The following is a 19,749-nucleotide window of genomic DNA, read 5'->3' on the forward strand; positions in this document are numbered from 1 at the left end:
TTATGAATAAAGAATGGTATCTAAACATCCTCCAAGAGCAACTTCTCCCAACGAGCCAGGAGCAATTTGGTGATGGACAATGCATTATCCAGCATGATAGACTCATGTCACAGGGCAAAAGTGATAACTAAGTGGCTCAGTAAACAAAACATTTGTATTTTGGGTCCATGGCCAGGAAACTCCTCATATAATAATCCCAAAGAGAACCTGTGGTCAATCCTCAAAAAGCGGGTGGACAAACAAAAACACAAAAATTTTGATAAAATCCAAGCACTGATTAGGCAAGAATTGGCCATCAGTCATGATTTGCCCCAGAAGCTGATATCCAGCATGCCAGGGCGAATTTCAGAAGTCTTGAAAAAGAAGGGTCAACACTGTAAGAGCATGCTCACACACAGAGTTTATAGGCGTATATCGGAATACGCCTGAAAAAAACGGTAGCTAAACACCTACAAACATCTGCCCATTGAATTCAATGGGCCAAACAGTGAATTGTTCAGACAAGGCGTTTTTTTTACGCAGCCGCTTTAGAAAATGGCGCGTAAAAAAAAGGCTCGTAAAAGAAGGAGCATGTCACTTCTTGAGCCGTTTTTGGAGCTGTTTTTCATTATGTCAATAGAAAAACAGCTCCAAAAATATCTAGAAAAAAATGTCTTCAGCTTCAAAAACGACTGGAAACCAGAGGCTGTTTTCTCTGAAAACAGCTCCATAGTTTTCAGCCGTTTTTACTTGTACGTGTGAACATACCCTAATATTGGGTCTTTTATTGAATATGTCAATACAATTTTAAAAAGTATGAAATGCTTATAATTGTACTTCAGTAACCAAAGAAACATCTGACTAAAAGATCTAAAACCAGTAGTAAAGTAGTAAAGTTTGTGAAAACTAAAATTTGTGTCAGTTTAAAATCTCTTGGCCAGGATTGCCTCCTCTCTAATATTTTATTTTTCTTGCTTTTTCTTTATGATTTTTGATATCTATAACGTGTGCCTTTTATTAAAGACATAGTCTCATAAAGACAACCCCCGTCCACAGGATCGTAACTATAGGGGGTGAAGAGGTTGCGGTCGCACCTGGGCCCTGGAGTCCCCCTACCCCATATGACAAGACAAGTACTTGCTTGGACCTCCCTCTGAGTAGCAGAATGAAGGTTGTGGAGTTTTGGTGATTTGGCCTCTTTGTCCCAGCTTATTTTTTAGAGAAGATGAGAAAAATTCAGGAAAATTTGGAGATTATTCTGGCCATACACTTAAGATGAAAATTGATTTCGGCTGATCGTTGCCACTATGCGCAAGCACGTTCTGTTTTTTACAACTTCTTTTTTATACTAGTATATCAGTGATCTGCCAGTTCAGTCTAACATGTTGATGGTCAGATCATTCATACGAAGACGATCCACACTAAACAGGCTGATGATGTTAAGTAGGAACTCGCCTAACACTTGTACTTCCCTATCCGGAAAGTCACATACTCGACCCTGTACCATCGTATGGTGCCTCTGTGATGTTCTGTACATCTCAATCTCTCTGTAATAACATACAGCCTTATGCCTTATTCACACGACAGGGTCCCGCCCGAGCCCGAGTGTCGGCCGATAAAATCGGCCGTTTTTCCCGGCCGGTTTGCATTAGTTTTGCATCCGTTCCGGGCAGATCTGGACAGTGACATCAGGGGCAACTCCTGAAGGGGAATCCCCATGTGGCCGGTGATTCCACTTCAGGAAAAGCCCCTGTCGTCTGTGTCCATTTATGGACACTGAACGTTACTGGCTTCGCCTGGTGTGGAATCCCCGGTCACAGAGTGTTCGGGGATTCCGCTTCAGGAGTTTCCCCTGATGTCACTGCCCAGATATGGACATGGACATCAAGCGCTCTGTCCAGGAGCCGAATCCCCGAACACACAGGGATTCCGCTCCTTCAGGGAGCTAAAGTGGGGCTAGCACATAGCAGAGCAGGGAGATACCTCCCTGCTCTGCTATAGTGGCGTCGCAACAGTACTAGCAGCCGCAGCAGCATCAGCTGCTAGTGGCGCCATCGGCCATGGAAGGTGTCGCCGGGCCAGGGCGCTTTTAAAACAAGCAGGGGAAGGGAGTCAGCGCAGTGCTCCCTTCCACCTGCTGTACACACGGGCCCTGCCACACAGTGTATAAACTTACCTCTAGCGTAAGGCCATTCGTCCGAATGGCATAAACTCCTCCTCCTCACATGTACTCTGCGCTGTGAGGAGGGAGCGAGCGACGGAATACATGGCCATCACTCGGGACACATTCCGCTGATGGCCGTGTATTACCCGGCCCCATAGACTTCTATGGGAGCCGGGCGGCCGGGTAAACGGCCGAAAATAGGACATGTCCCATTTTTTGACGGCCAGGTTTCCCGGGCCGTCAAAAAAATCGGTCGTGTGAATAGCCCCATTAGGGGTCTATTGTTCCCACTGCAGGCGGGTGACGGCCGTTTTATGAACGGCCGTCACCCGGCCGGGAAACACTGTCGTGTGAATAAGGGCTAAACCCGCTGGGTACGGAACAGGCTGGGTACGGAGCAAGTTTTTTATTTTTTCATTGACGTGACTATATGAGGCCTTGTTTCATGCGAGAGAAAAAGTATTTTTTTAATCTCCACCGATTGGGGGTAAAAAAAATTTTTTTTACGTTGTGAATATAGGAAAAAGCGATTCTTGGCATTGTTTTTCTTGTTTCTTTTTTATCCCGTTCACGTTTCACGCTAAATAACCCGTTTAGATTAATTCTTCAGGTTATTGCGGTTGTATAGATACCTAATATGTCTAGGTGTTTTGTTTTTATTTAGTGTAGGGGCAATTTTGGGACTTTTTTTATTTATTTATTTTTTGTTACTTTTTTTTTAAATCCCATTAAGAGATAACTTTATTTATAACTTTATTTTTTATTTGTAATGTATTAGCATACTCCTGTATGCTAATAGATTACACTGTGTCACTATGACAAGCTGCTGATCGGGCACCATCAGGCAAACAGAACAGACAGCCCTGGGGTCCTTTCTAGGTCCCCAGGGCTGACTGCAGAGGAATTCCCCGGTGTTTGATCGCATAACCATCATCCCTGTATATACCAGACATCATACCTGTATACAACCCTCATCATCCCTGTATATACCAGACATCATACCTGTATACAACCCCCATCATCCCTGTATATACCAGCCAGGCTGGTAAAAAAACCAATCCCGCCATACAGTGCTGAATAAGGGCCAGTTCACATTGAGTTTTTTTACATGTTTTGTTCATGCGGAAACTGCGTCGCAAAATGCGCCAAAAAACGGCCAAAAATGCCTCCCATTGATTTCAATGGGAGGCGGAGGCGTTTTTTTACTGCGAGCGGAAAAACCGTTTCGCGGGAAAAAGAAGCGACATGCCTTATGTTCGGGCGTTTACGTCTCTGACCTCCCATTAACATCAATGGGAGGCAGAGAAAGCGTATTTCGCAGCGTTTTTTGCCCGCGGCGCTCAATAGCCGCAGACGAAAAATGCCGCAAAAAATGCGGCAAACCATGTGTGCAGGCAGATCAACCCAGCCTAAGGCTTCCTTCACATCTGCGCCGGGGCTCCGTTCATGCGTTCCGTCGGATCTCTCCATCAGGGGAACCCAGGAACGGAATCCAAACGGAAACCATAGGTTTCCGTTTGCATTGCTATTGATTTCAATGGGGACAGATCTGGTGCAAATGGTTTCCGTTTGTTACCGTTGTGCAAGGATTCCGACGTTTTGACGGAATGAATAGTGTAGTCGACTGCGCTATTCATTCCGTCAAAACGAAGGAACCCTTAGGCTGAGTTCACACGGGGCGTAATAGCACGCAGCGTATCCGTCCTTTGTACCGCAGTGAATTCTGGGCGAAAAAGTGCACCGAAATGACCGGAATGACCGCTGCGGAAAACTGCAGCACTTAGCTGAACTGCCAGCAGCCTGTGATTGGCTGCAGCGGCGGTCACATGGGGTGAAGCGTCATCCCAGGAGGATGAAACACAGACTCCTGGGTAAGTATAATATATTTTTTGTTTTCTGAGTTGCCTTTTTTGCGGCGGGATCGCTGCGAACCCGCCGCAAAAAAGGCAACAACTGCTATTTGTTGCGGGATTCACCTCCCCATTGAATTCGATGGGGTAATCCCGCAACATATAAGCAGCATTTACGTAAATACAATTGACGTGCTGCGGAATAAAATTCCGCACCGCAGGTCAATTTCTGAGCGTTTTTTTCCGCTCAGTATTTACGCAGCGTGTGGAGATTTGTTTTACCTCATCCACTTTGCTGCTACTGTATTTGCTGCGGAAAATCCGCAGTATTTACACTACGTGTGAACTGACCCTTACACAACGGGGAAAAACGGAAACCATTTGCACCGGATCCGTCAACATTAAAATCAATGGTAATTCAAACGGAAACCTATGGTTTCTGTTCATGGGTTCCCGACAGAAAGCTCCGACGGAACCCACGAACGGAGTCCTGGCGCAGATGTGAACGAAGCCTGATACTGCTGTTTGCTCTTGGGTCTCATTCTAGTAACTCCCTATGAAATGCGGTTGTCATTTTCAGGGTTTTGGTATTTACAGGGGCAATGTGGTCGCCATGTTGGGGTGTGCTGTGTTTGGTATTTAGAGTTTCGCTGTGGTTGGCATTTTAGGGGCACTATAGCATTGTTGGATGCACTGTGACTGCCATTTTGGTAGGGCTGTAGTTGATTTTAGAAAAATATGGACGACAGGCCATGCTGGGAGTAGTAGTTCCACACTTTCATCCTCACAGTTGTCTCTACCACATGTGACATTTCCACAACGAGAACAACTGTCAGTGAAGGTGGTGAACTATTATGTTTTTACTACAGGACAACGAGCAGCGACCCCGGGCCGTGTACGAGGATACAGACAGCGGACACCTCAGCGGACACCTCACACTTCACCTCACAATTCTCCTCTAAAACACCTGCGAAGGACGTCTGATCATGTGACAGGACAGAGGGCGGGAAACGAAAGGAGCCAATCAGCTTGCGCACTTCGATCAGTGGGGGCGGAGCCGCTGTGACGTGACGGGGAAACGTCTGATGGGAAGTGTGTGTGAGTTGTGCTCAGCATGGCTGCCAAGGTATGTGCCCGGGGACGGGGTGACAGGAGAGCGCAGGCGGCAGACGAGCTGCCGGCATACAGGTGGTGGGGAGCGGCAGGGGGGAAGAAGCAGCGGTTATCCCTGTGACGGGGCCTGTGTGCGGCATTACACTGATGACCTAGGGCCTGTCCTTGTGAGTGGGATTATACCTGTCCTGAGGCTCTGTATACAGCTGACTGCTATATGTAATGTACACAGTATATACACAGGGGCGACTACCATAGAATAGAGGGGAGGTAATCCCAGAGACAGGCGGTGCTCCCATTACTACAGCTGAGTGTTCTCCAGGACAGGCGGTACTCCCATTACTACAGCTGAGTGTTCTCCAGGACAGGCGGTACTCCCATTACTACAGCTGAGTGTTCTCCTTCCAGGACAGGCGGTACTCCCATTACTAAAGCTGAGTGTTCCCCCTCCGGGACAGGCGGTACTCTAATTACTACAGCAGAGTGTTCCCCTCCAGGACAGGCGGTACTCCCATTACTACAGCTGAGTGTTCTCCTCCAGGACAGGCGGTACTCCCATTACTACAGCTGAGTGTTCCCCCTCCAGGACAGGCGGTACTCCCATTACAACAGCTGAGTGTTCCCCCTCCAGGACAGGCGGTACTCCCATTACTACAGCTGAGTGTTCCCCTCCAGGACAGGCGGTACTCCCATTACAACAGCTGAGTGTTCCCCCTCCAGGACAGGCGGTACTCCCATTACTACAGCTGAGTGTTCCCCTCCAGGACAGGCGGTACTCCCATTACTACAGCTGAGTGTTCCCCTCCGGGACAGGCGGTACTCCCATTACTACAGCTGAGTGTTCTCCTTCCAGGACAGGCGGTACTCCCATTACTACAGCTGAGTGTTCCCCCTCCGGGACAGGCGGTACTCCCATTACTACAGCTGAGTGTTCCCCCTCCGGGACAGGCGGTACTCCCATTACTACAGCTGAGTGTTCCCCTCCAGGACAGGCGGTACTCCCATTACTACAGCTGAGTGTTCCCCCTCCGGGACAGGCGGTACTCCCATTACTACAGCTGAGTGTTCCCCCTCCAGGACAGGCGGTACTCCCATTACTACAGCTGAGTGTTCCCCTCCGGGACAGGCGGTACTCCCATTACTACAGCTGAGTGTTCCCCCTCCGGGACAGGCGGTGCTCCCATTACTACAGCTGAGTGTTCTCCTTCCAGGACAGGCGGTACTCCCATTACTACAGCTGAGTGTTCTCCTCCAGGACAGGCGGTACTCCCATTACTACAGCTGAGTGTTCCCCCTCCGGGACAGGCGGTACTCCCATTACTACAGCTGAGAGTTCTCCTCCAGGACAGGCGGTACTCCCATTACTACAGCTGAGTGTTCTCCTCCAGGACAGGCGGTACTCCCATTACTACAGCTGAGTGTTCCCCCTCCGGGACAGACGGTACTCCCATTACTACAGCTGAGTGTTCCCCCTCCGGGACAGGCGGTACTCCCATTACTACAGCTGAGTGTTCCCCCTCCGGGACAGGTGGTACTCCCATTACTACAGCTGAGTGTTCCCCCTCCGGGACAGGCGGTACTCCCATTACTACAGCTGAGTGTTCCCCCTCCGGGACAGGCGGTACTCCCATTACTACAGCTGAGTGTTCCCCCTCCGGGACAGGCGGTACTCCCATTACTACAGCTGAGTGTTCCCCCTCCGGGACAGGCGGTACTCCCATTACTACAGCTGAGTGTTCCCCTCCAGGACAGGCGGTACTCCCATTACTACAGCTGAGTGTTCCCCCTCCGGGACAGGCGGTACTCCCATTACTACAGCTGAGTGTTCCCCCTCCAGGACAGGCGGTACTCCCATTACTACAGCTGAGTGTTCCCCTCCGGGACAGGCGGTACTCCCATTACTACAGCTGAGTGTTCCCCCTCCGGGACAGGCGGTGCTCCCATTACTACAGCTGAGTGTTCTCCTTCCAGGACAGGCGGTACTCCCATTACTACAGCTGAGTGTTCTCCTCCAGGACAGGCGGTACTCCCATTACTACAGCTGAGTGTTCCCCCTCCGGGACAGGCGGTACTCCCATTACTACAGCTGAGAGTTCTCCTCCAGGACAGGCGGTACTCCCATTACTACAGCTGAGTGTTCTCCTCCAGGACAGGCGGTACTCCCATTACTACAGCTGAGTGTTCCCCCTCCGGGACAGACGGTACTCCCATTACTACAGCTGAGTGTTCCCCCTCCGGGACAGGCGGTACTCCCATTACTACAGCTGAGTGTTCCCCCTCCGGGACAGGTGGTACTCCCATTACTACAGCTGAGTGTTCCCCCTCCGGGACAGGCGGTACTCCCATTACTACAGCTGAGTGTTCTCCAGGACAGGCGGTACTCCCATTACTACAGCTGAGTGTTCCCCCTCCGGGACAGGCGGTACTCCCATTACTACAGCTGAGTGTTCCCCCTCCGGGACAGGCGGTACTCCCATTACTACAGCTGAGTGTTCCCCCTCCGGGACAGGCGGTACTCCCATTACTACAGTTGAGTGTTCCCCCTCCAGGACAGGCGGTACTCCCATTACTACAGCTGAGTGTTCCCCCTCCGGGACAGGCGGTACTCCCATTACTACAGCTGAGTGTTCCCCTCCGGGACAGGCGGTACTCCCATTACTACAGCTGAGTGTTCCCCCTCCGGGACAGGCGGTGCTCCCATTACTACAGCTGAGTGTTCTCCTTCCAGGACAGGCGGTACTCCCATTACTACAGCTGAGTGTTCTCCCCCAGGACAGGCGGTACTCCCATTACTACAGCTGAGTGTTCCCCCTCCGGGACAGGCGGTACTCCCATTACTACAGCTGAGAGTTCTCCTCCAGGACAGGCGGTACTCCCATTACTACAGCTGAGTGTTCTCCTCCAGGACAGGCGGTACTCCCATTACTACAGCTGAGTGTTCCCCCTCCGGGACAGACGGTACTCCCATTACTACAGCTGAGTGTTCCCCCTCCGGGACAGGCGGTACTCCCATTACTACAGCTGAGTGTTCCCCCTCCGGGACAGGTGGTACTCCCATTACTACAGCTGAGTGTTCCCCCTCCGGGACAGGCGGTACTCCCATTACTACAGCTGAGTGTTCTCCAGGACAGGCGGTACTCCCATTACTACAGCTGAGTGTTCCCCCTCCGGGACAGGCGGTACTCCCATTACTACAGCTGAGTGTTCCCCCTCCGGGACAGGCGGTACTCCCATTACTACAGCTGAGTGTTCCCCCTCCGGGACAGGCGGTACTCCCATTACTACAGCTGAGTGTTCCCCCTCCAGGACAGGCGGTACTCCCATTACTACAGCTGAGTGTTCCCCCTCCGGGACAGGCGGTACTCCTATTACTACAGCTGAGTGTTCTCCGGGACAGGCGGTACTCCTATTACTACAGCTGAGTGTTCTCCAGGACAGGCGGTACTCCCATTCCTACAGCTGAGAGTTCTCCAGGACAGGCGGTACTCCCATTACTACAGCTGAGTGTTCTCCTCCAGGACAGGCGGTACTCCCATTACTACAGCTGAGTGTTCCCCCTCTGGGACAGGCGGTACTCCCATTACTACAGCTGAGTGTTCCCCCTCTGGGACAGGCGGTACTCCCATTACTACAGCTGAGTGTTCCCCCTCTGGGACAGGCGGTACTCCCATTACTACAGCTGAGTGTTCCCCCTCCGGGACAGACGGTACTCCCATTACTACAGCTGAGTGTTCTCCAGGACAGGCGGTACTCCCATTACTACAGCTGAGAGTTCTCCTCCAGGACAGGCGGTACTCCCATTACTACAGCTGAGTGTTCTCCTCCAGGACAGGCGGTACTCCCATTACTACAGCTGAGTGTTCCCCCTCCGGGACAGGCGGTACTCCCATTACTACAGCTGAGTGTTCCCCCTCCGGGACAGGCGGTACTCCCATTACTACAGCTGAGTGTTCCCCCTCCGGGACAGGCGGTACTCCCATTACTACAGCTGAGTGTTCCCCCTCCGGGACAGGCGGTACTCCCATTACTACAGCTGAGTGTTCCCCCTCTGGGACAGGCGGTACTCCCATTACTACAGCTGAGTGTTCCCCCTCTGGGACAGGCGGTACTCCCATTACTACAGCTGAGTGTTCCCCCTCTGGGACAGGCGGTACTCCCATTACTACAGCTGAGTGTTCCCCCTCCGGGACAGGCGGTACTCCCATTACTACAGCTGAGTGTTCCCCCTCCGGGACAGGCGGTACTCCCATTACTACAGCTGAGTGTTCCCCCTCCGGGACAGGCGGTACTCCCATTACTACAGCTGAGTGTTCCCCCTCCGGGACAGGCGGTACTCCCATTACTACAGCTGAGTTTTTTTGGGGAATAAAAATATCAAAGGTGTACATAGCCTATAAAGCTTTTGCGCGCCGATGCAGAATCGGTACCAGCCCCCTCTGTCTTCACACTTTTATCTCCTAGAGGGTACTCACTTCTGCCTGAGTACCACCTCTGTCACAAGAAGCAGGCTCTGTATATTTGTTAAGGCCTTGTTCACACCGACCGAATACGCTGCATAAAAGTACACATTGTATTTGTCCTGGAACCTGCAGGGGATTCTGTTTAAAAAAAAAAGCCAAAAAACCTCACCAAATTGGGGTATTGTTTTTCGGGCAGAATGTCTGCTGCGGAAAATAGCACATAAAAGAGCCCAAACTCACCCGTAGTCATGGCGACTCGTCCCTCTTTTCTCGGTGCAGGCCGGCCTCCTGGGATGAGGCTTAAACCCATGTGATCGCTGCAGTCTGTAATTGGTTGCAGCAGTCACAAGGGATGAAACGTCACCCCAGGAGGCCGGGCTGGACGGAGAACTGAAGAAAGTGTTGCCATGACAACGCCCGGGGGTAAGTATGAAGCTTTTTATTCATTTTAAACCAAAAAAAAGCTACTTTTTATTTTTGCGTTGCGGAAGGCTGGCCTCAGATACGATCCATAGTCTATCCGTACTTCATCTGCATTTACGGATCAGCAAAAAAACCAGGGAGGAATGTTGGGTAATCCCGTGGTGTCGCATAGCGATGCTTCCGTAATTAAGGACGGCTACGGGTGCCCATCTGTAATTACGGACAAGGATAGGACATGTTCTATATTTTACGGATCATTTCTACGGAATGGAAACCCATCCATAAATATATACGGAAAGGTGTCCATGGCCAATAGAATTGAATGTGTCTGCCATTTCATCCGTAATTACGGATGAAAACTGCGGTCGTGTGCATGAGGCCTAACTTGGTCTTTCTCCAGTGAAGATTTTATATATTGCAATACAATTATTACCCGTGTGACCTACACAGGTGCACGGCTCGTTACATTGTGTGTCCGTCACATGACCAGGACAGATATTTACAGAGGGCGTCCAGCTAGGACAATAACAAGTCTTGTTTTGTGAGGGGGTTCCTAAATGGGGGACCCTGGTCTTTGATTTATAACTAATATATTTTTCACCTCCTGTTTTTTTTTATAGTCTTTATGGAGGCGCTTTTATATTGGTCTATTTGTGGACAGTAAAAAAAAAAAAAAAAAAGAACGCTAGTCGTGTTCATGAGGCCTTAAAGGGATTCTGGTCTTATGGATATCATTGAGGGGGGGGGGGGGGGTTCCGTGCTTGGGACTCCCCTATATTAGCCAGAGAGCCGTTCTGGTGAACTTGAACTGTCCTTGTATTACATGGATGGCTATTCATCTGAATGACCGCCATGTAATGCTACATCTTCCCTGCAGGGGCCGCTGCAGGGGAAATGGCTTGCTGTTTGTCCCGGTCCCGGGTCCTGCTCCCGGCACCTCCGGCAATCAGCTGATTGTCCTTGTGGCCACATTTTGACAGAGGTTGTCTCTGATGACACAACCTCCAAAGTTCGCTGACCCAGCAGAGCTCCACTATGACGCTGGTTGTGCGATCTGAGCAAAAGATCCCATGATTCAGCTTTTGTGTGATCTCAGATTTGCACAACGTTTTCCTGCTTGGATCACACTTCATAAAAATGAATAGGAAAAGTTGTCCTTTGAAGGTGTTTTTTTTTTTTTTGTTTTGTTTTTTAAGCCACATTTTGCAGCAATTGCCAAATTATAGCGGCAATTGTCTCCATTGCGTGCGCTTGCAGTATGTGTCCTCGATCAGTGTGATGCTGTGACTCCATTAATTTTTAAGCAGGTTTTGACCTCCGTCTAAGGTGCTCTTGGAATTTGCATTTGGTTGTTTGACTCCGAAAGCAGCTGAGCCCTAAGGGCTTGTTCCCACAGTGCAGATTTTGCATGCATTTTTTTAAACCAAGATTAAGAATTGGATCCAGGAGAGCAGACCTATAAAGCAGAGTTCACACGTTGTGTAAGTACTGCGGCTTTCCATACAGTGTTTTGTTGTGGAAAATCCGCAGCATCATATAGTAGCAGCAGAGTGGGTGATATTTGAACAAATTTCATCCACACGCTGCGTGAATAAGTGGGGAAAAACATTTAGAAACTGACCTGCGGTGCGTTTTTTGTTATTTCGCAGCAAGTCAATTGTATTTGTGTAATCGCTGCTTTTGTGTTGTGGGTTTTCCCCATTTAATACAATAGGGAGGTAAAACCCGCAACGTGGGATAAATAGTCATGCCAGTCTGCAGGACGTCAGAGTTTAAAGAGGCTCCGTCACCAGATTCTCAAACCCCTATCTCCTATTGCATGTGATCGGCGCTGCAATGGAGATAAGAGTAACATTTTGGTTTTTTTAAAAACGTTCATTTTTGGCCAAGTTATGAGCTATTTTATATTTATGCAAATTAGGTTTGAAATGGACAACTGGGTGTTTTTTTTTCGTTATGTCCAACTGGGTGTGTATTGTGTTTTTAACTGGGCGTGTTTACATGTATGACGCTGACCAATCAGTGACCAGTCAGTGTCATACACTCCTCTCCATTCATTTACACAGCAGCGATGTGCAGCCACATACACAAGTGTCCTGATAATGAATACACATGAAATCCAGCCTGGACGTCATGTGTACTCACAATCCTGACACTTCTGACTCTTTTCTGTGAGATTTCCAGCAAGTGAAACGAAATCTCGTTTACCTGCCCTATTTTGGGCTGTTCTCCCGGCTCCCATAGAAGTTTACAAATTAAATTAATCAGTTTTTAAAACGTTCAGGGGAAAAAAACGGTTGCAAAACGGGTCAAAATCGGCCGTTAAAAACGGAAACACTGCTCGGAACGGAAACGGAACAGATTCAAAATGGGCGAGAAAAACTGACGTTTTTATCTGCCGACACTCGGAACCTGTCGTGTGAACAACGCCTAAGTATGTTTTTGTTTTTTTACGTGCTGTTTTCCAGTGTGGACATTCCAGCCAAAAAACTGCACCACGATTTGGTGCGGTTTTTTTATCGTTAATTCCCTGCGGCCTCCAGGGTGCATACAACTGTGCACCTTTTAGCAGCGTATCCGCCCTGTGTGAACGTAGCCTGAGTCCTTCCTTTATATATTTCTTCTGTTTAGGCTCCGTTCCTGGTTTTGGCTTAAAAAAATGCATGCAAAATCTGTAGCAAATATGCACTGTGTGAACAAGGTCTAAGGCTGCTTTCACACGGCCGTAATACGGCTCCTTACAAGCTGATCTTTAATATGGATCTCCTAGCAGTTCATGTCCTATATTCCTCCGTGTGCAGCGCTATCCCTCCAATCACTCAGAAATGGTACTCCTGGGTTGCCCCCCCCATGGTCAAGGAGTCATGGTCTCTTCAATAACTTTTTGGGACGGATGCCAGTTTTGGCCACCGTCACAGCCTCCGCTTAACATATACATCGCCATATGAATGGGAGTGTAGATATAGGTCTGATGTGTCAGGTGTCGCTCCTGCAGTGTGTATAGTCGTATGTTGTCCTCCGGAGGAGTCATTGCCGTTTATCTATAGGTCAAGTCTCCCGTGACCCCAGGCTTGTGTGTAGCTTGACATAAAGCAGATGGGCCGCTCTCCTGGGTCCGCGGACGATTATATTATATGAGGGTAATGAGAATTTGTCCGCAGTGATTGCAGGGAGACAGGTCCCGGCTCTGCTCTATGTCCACCGCACAATTACTCTGAATGTTAATTGATTGTCGGGTAATGTCATCTGCCCGTCTGAGGGATTTTTTTTCCCCTTTTGCTTTATGAATGTGGCTTCTTGGTTTGTTATTTCTAGCAGGTTACCTGACCACTTAGTACCTGATGCTGATTCCTAGTGACAAGGTGCGGGGCGGACGGTTCTATTCATTTCAGGCCTGTAATCAGATGAGGGCTCCATGATGGAGAGGTCACATGTATTTCCTGTAGGATGAAGCAGCCGGAATGGGAAACTCGGAAATTTGTTTTAATCGTAAGCTGCGTTGTAACATGGGGAAATCAAGTTACTCCGATTCCGGGAAAGTGAGAGCTCCGGGTGAGTAGTTACCACCATAGAAATACACGGAGTCACGTGACGGATGCTTGTATCAGAGGCTGACACGTAAAATGTCCAGAAGAAGAGCACCATTAAAATAAAAAAGTTGCACCCAACTCGCAGGAAACGTATAACTTCGATGAGCTGCAGGTTTTGCGCAGAAGAGAGGTGTGCGTTTATCAATGGTGTCATAAGAACGACACCAAGGTTATCCAGATGGCCATACTGCATAAAATATTTGGGGTAACTCATTTGTTTTTATTCTTTGACGCCAGCTTTATGGCTGTGAGGTCCCATGCACATGACCGTAGACTTCGTCCGTAATTAGACTCCTTCGTTTCTATGGCTGACGGACCGATTTTATGATCAAAATCACGATTAATTGGACCTGTCATTTCGATTATTTATGCCATGCCCCTATTTGCGTGCTACGCCATTGAATTCATATATATCCCCTTAGCCTGCTGTATACTACTATATATAATATACCCCCTTACACTGCCCCCGCACATTATAATTCCACTATAACTGCCCTCCACATAGTATGCCCCCCATAACTGCCCTCACATTGTAATGCCCCTATAGCTGCTCCCCACACAGTATAAAGTACCCCACGCGGTATAATGCCCCCACAGCTGCACCCACGCTGTACAATGACCCAATAGTGCCTGATAAAAAATAATATACATACTCCTCCTAACCCTGTTCCAATGACGAGCGGAGGAGATCCCGCTGCTCTTCTGGTCTGTGCCACTCGGCGCAGACAAGCGCGATGACGTCACTGCCTCGTGTCCAGCGATACATAGTTAATGGTAGAGCAGGGACCTGACGGCTTTCTGCTCTTCCATTGAATTAAACTCTATCTGCTTCCTGGAGATGCAGATACAGTTTAAAGCGGGAGAAAATAATTGATTAAAACCGAAATTCGCAAGTTGACGTCTATTTAATTCCGCTGAATTTTAATATCATTTTTCGATTAATTGCCCAGCTCTACTTCAGAGGTATAAATAATCTTTTCCTCTGTAGTCCGCTCAGTTCTCCTCTTACACTGCATTATATCCATAAAGCGATCATTGTTGACTTCTTACAAGAAACCTCTCTAGATCTCTTTACTGAACTGCGTTTCCCATTAAATCCCATCGTGAAGTTCGTCACGCATTATAGTCATTCATCGAGGACCGGGAGAACATCATCTCTTACACAGGGATTACGATATGGATCTACTACCGTCTTCTAGTGGTCGGCGTGTCCAACAAGCTCTTATAGGAATTGGTACAATGTGGGGTCGAGGATATTTTTGCTCTTCTCCCTTAGGTTTGGGTTAAAGTCAATTGTCGGATGTTGCGATAGAAAATACAGTACGACCGCAATCCGGAGAAGTCGATGGAGATGTGTGAAATTTGATTTAGTGCGACTGTGACTGTGCTGGAAAAAGCGTAAAGGGCAACACAAGCGATATGGGGACCCTCAATTATTATAGCAAGATTAACCAAATTTTTTTTTATTTTTTGTGTGGGATTAATATGTAGAAACGTATAAATGGCCCGTGCAAGGATTGCTGTGAGCCGCTGTTAACTGCAAGGCTATGCTCGCACTGTGGTATTTGTTGGAGAATACTTGCGACGGTAGCCTCCGATGTATGCCGCTATATTCATCCAGTAGGATACACTGCACATAGGCGTTCAACCCGCCCTACGAAAAAAACGGCAAAGAAAACTCAGCGGTGCCGACAGCGGGGCAGAAGCTTAGATTCTTCCTTGAAGCAAAAATGTCAAATTGCTATATAAATGTATAAAATACTTGGTTGGTTGACTTAATTCATGGAGGAATTTGTGTTTCCTTTTAGGGTCCATGCACACGATGCATATTACGTGTAGAAAAACTGCAGTGTATTACAGTACCAGCATGGACAATGAGATTCCAGGGAATTTCATGTCCACGCCGCTGTATTTTTCGGGACGTAAAATGACCCGTGGTGTGTGTTTTTCAAACCGCGACATTTCAATTTATCTTGCGATTCCACATGCGAATTCTATCTTTGTAGTTCTACAGAAATACACACCAAAACCCGCAGCATGAAAACGCCGCGACTTACGCAGCAAAACTTAAAAACCGCATAGAAAAACCTTCAGGTGCGGTATTTTTTTCCTGCGAAGTTCTTGCGGTTTTGCTGTGTATTTTTTGCAGTAAAATACGCAACATGTACATGTAGCCTTAGGGTAAATTGGCTCTAGAGCAAGAACTGCCCTTTTTGTAGCTTCTGTCTACCCAAGTGGGTCCAGGTTGAAGCCCCCCATATTAACTCCGTACGTCTAGGGTTTGCACTTTTTGGTAGAAGGGTCCACCGAAAATAAGTAGCTGTTGGAAGCCCTGTTTAGTGCATGGATGTCCCAGGTCCTCCAGCGTCAGAGACACTGTTGCTGATCTACACTTTTTATAATAGTAGTTGAGGGTCCAGAATTGGGGACCCCTTTATTTTTATTTTTTTGTATCAAATTTTTATTGAACATACAACATACCAAAAATAAAACAAAAAGTGGCATCGCCCACCTCTTGTATAAGTGACCAGTGTTACAGAGTATGTCATTTAGGTTTTATCACATTGTTACTTGCGATTCATACAATATTTCCAAACGTTTACATTTCCTAATTAACTTTTGCAAAATGACAAACAGTTAACATTTCAACTTTGGCAGACAATGTGCAAATCGCTTCAATTTCAAGTTTATATATCTTTCCCTTCTTCTCTCTTGCCAGTGAGCTATCCTCTCTTTTCTATTTAGACTCTCAGTTCTCCCGTCCTCAGCCTCCCTAACGTCCCTTTAATTTCTTCTGTGAGATACCATTTTGTGTATTGAAATCCCGCTACTACCTCCCCAATTTCTGCATCAGATAACTGCAAAAGGAACGGCCTCCACTTTTTAAAAAACCCTGCTGTCTTTTTCTCTTTAAATGTAATTGCATCATTTCTATCTGATCGGAGGCAAATCTTCAATTGCTGAACCAACTGATCCAGCGTGGGTACACTGGCTTCCAGCCATTTCTTCAAGATACACCTCTTGGCCACCACCAATATCACATGTGCCAATGGCGGTACATATGTAAGATTCCCTTCTTCCCCTGCCTCCAATGAGGCTACCGAATGAAAGAGAAGTAACATGGGTGTCTTCGTTAGGGTCCGTTCCCAGAGTTTATGGATATACTTGAGTGTTATATCCCAAAACTCTTGTGCATAAGAACACAACCAAATGCCATGATACAGATCATTGTGTTGTTGATTGCATTTAGGACATGCATGTAGTCTGTGCGGATTGTTAGCACTGACTGGTATGTTAAAAGCGTAAATAGCCGCATGCATCAGTCTGAGTTGGGTCTCCCTCCATATCTCATTGATTACATGTTTTCTCACCGCTTTCCATCCTTCCAACATACATGTGTTAATGTTTGGTATCTTGAGAGTGCGTCTCCAGTATGCAAACAGGTCCTTTGAGTTGAGTCTTACATATAAATCTTTAATTGTTTTATATAGAACTGATAATGTGTTCCTATGCTGTCTTTCGCCTACCATCTCATCAAATCTGTTGTCGATCACTTCTCCTTCCAGGTTTCCCACTCTGGTATTACAAAAAGATTTGATCTGCAGGTATTGTAGATAGTGTGTTGGTAATATATCGAATTCCCCTACAAGTTCGAGAAGTGTTTTTAGCCTAGGTTCTGAGGCATGTATGATGTGTCCCACTGTTGCAATGCCCTGTTGTTTCCACCTGTTAAACAGTCTACTGGACTGCCCCTCCGGAAATTCTACATGTGTCCATAAAGGTAAGTATTTGGATAGTCTAAAGGATAGGCCCTGCTTTTTCCTCACTTCCTTCCAGCACATAATAGTGTCTTTCAATACTACCGAACCTTTGACGTGCGGTGGGAGAGCACCCAATTTGGTATGTAGAAGAGCCACGAGATCACATGTTCCCGCTAGTTCAGATTCTATTGTATAGTTAGAATAGTGATTGGTGTGGTGTATCCAGTCTAGGACATGTCTAAAAAGACTTGCGATGTTGTAGCCTCTCAAATGAGGAAGGTTTACCCCCCCCCTGCCAATGATAGCCCTGCAACTTAACCAATGAAATGCGTGAGCGTTTCCCTGACCAAATAAATTTGGATATGGCCGTTTTAAAAGCTTTAAAGAGGCTCTGTCACCAGATTTTGCAACCCCTATCTGCTATTGCAGCAGATAGGCGCTGCAATGTAGATTACAGTAACGTTTTTATTTTTTTAAAAACGAGCATTTTTGGCCAAGTTATGACCATTTTCGTATTTATGCAAATGAGGGTTGCAAAAGTACAACTGGGCGTGTTGAAAAGTAAAAGTACAACTGGGCGTGTATTATGTGCGTACATCGGGCGTGTTTACTACTATTACTAGCTGGGCTTTGTGTATAGAAGTGTCATCCACTTCTCTTCACAACGCCCAGCTTCTGGCAGTGCAGATCTGTGACGTCACTCACAGGTCCTGCATCGTGACGGCCACATCGGCACCAGAGGCTACAGTTGATTCTGCAGCAGCATCAGCGTTTGCAGGTAAGTCGATGTAGCTACTTACCTGCAAACGCCGATGCTGCTGCAGAATCATCTGTAGCCTCTGGTGCCGATGTGTCCTCGCTCGTCTGACACGATGCAGGACCTGTGAGTGACGTCACAGCGTGATCTGCCAGAAGCTGGGCGTTCTGAAGAGAAGTGGATGATACTTCTCATCAGAACGCCCAGCTAGTAAAAGTAGTAAACACGCCCGATGTACGCACATAATACACGCCCAGTTGTACTTTTACTTTAAACACGCCCAGTTGTACTTTTGCAAGCCTCATTTGCATAAATACGAAAATGGTCATAACTTGGCCAAAAATGCTCGTTTTTTAAAAATAAAAACGTTACTGTAATCTACATTGCAGCGCCGATCACATGCAATAGCAGATAGGGGTTGCAAAATCTGGTGACAGAGCCTCTTTAACCTCCGTATGTTTCAATAGTAACGGCAAAGTCTGCAGTGGGTATAGTAACCTTGCAAACGAAATCATTTTAACCAGATGACATCTACCCAACATCGAGAGCGGCAAGGAGGCCCATCTGTCAAGTTCTGATTTTATTTTATGAAATAGTGGTTTGTAATTTAGACGATATAAAGATCCCGCAGTACTCCCTATCTGGATCCCTAAATAAGTTATGTGGGTTTTTGCAATTTTAATTCCCGTCTTTTTGATTTCTAACTCCCTCGAATGATTATGGGGTGTTAAACCCAACAACTCACTTTTGTTTGGATTAATTTTTAGTCCCCCAAACTTCCCGTATTCCCGAAACACTTCAAAAATGTTCTGTAAGTGTTGGTCTGGTTGCTTGAGAAACAGTAAGATATCATCTGCGAACACTGCAGTTTTTACTTCAGTTTCTCCTACTTGTATGCCTTCAAACTTATTTCCATGTTCCAATGCCTGAATCAAGGGTTCTAACGCTAAATCGAACAATAACGGTGACAGGGGGCAGCCCTGCCTCGTTCCTTTATGTAGTTTGAACACTGGCGATCTGACTCCCGGTGTGCATACCGCTGCTGTGGGGTTATTATACAGAGTGTTAAGGTATGTTCTAAATCCCCCCCTCGATGCGAAATTTATCCATGACCATATTCAACCATCGTCATTCCACATTGTCAAATGCCTTTTGAGCATCTAGTTGTATTAGTGCTGCTTTTTGGAATGACAATGGTCGGGCCTTAATCACATCCATCACTCCCAGTACTTTTCTGATATTAGTAACAGCCGCTCTGCCTTTGATAAAGCCAACCTGTGATGGTCCTATCAGAAGCGGCATCAGTAATGCGAGCCTGGCTGCCATAATCTTTGATATTAATTTTGATGTCTTGATTTATGAGTGAAATGGGCCTATATGCGCTTGGTTGCAGTAGATCTTTTCCTGCTTTCGGAATCACCTTTATGTATGCCGTGTTGGCTGAGTGTGGAATGTTTGTACCATTCAATAACGAATTAAAATATGCCAATAGTGTCGGGGCTATCTGTTCCTGCAATATTTTATAAAATTCTGCCGGGTAACCGTCAGGTCCCGGTGCCTTCCCATTTGACAGAGCCGCGATAGCCGATTGCAACTCTTCTAACTCTATTGGCGTATTTAGGTTTTCTAGCTGCTCCGCTGATAAAGTAGGC

At 47.3% G+C, this 19,749-nt stretch overlaps 1 protein-coding gene across 1 annotated transcript in view; it reads left to right on the plus strand.

The window, feature by feature from the left end:
* Positions 1-5,014: 5,014 nt before the first annotated feature.
* Positions 5,015-19,749, plus strand: part of SLC25A13 (solute carrier family 25 member 13) — a 117,462-nt gene continuing 102,727 nt past the window's right edge. Inside the window, exon 1 of the mRNA XM_075827743.1 lies at positions 5,015-5,119. Coding sequence (XP_075683858.1) covers positions 5,108-5,119 — 12 coding nt within the window. The 5' untranslated portion in view covers positions 5,015-5,107. The remainder of the gene's footprint in view (positions 5,120-19,749) is intronic.

This window comes from Rhinoderma darwinii, chromosome 5, assembly GCF_050947455.1.
Source record: "Rhinoderma darwinii isolate aRhiDar2 chromosome 5, aRhiDar2.hap1, whole genome shotgun sequence".
Lineage (NCBI taxonomy): Eukaryota > Metazoa > Chordata > Amphibia > Anura > Rhinodermatidae > Rhinoderma > Rhinoderma darwinii.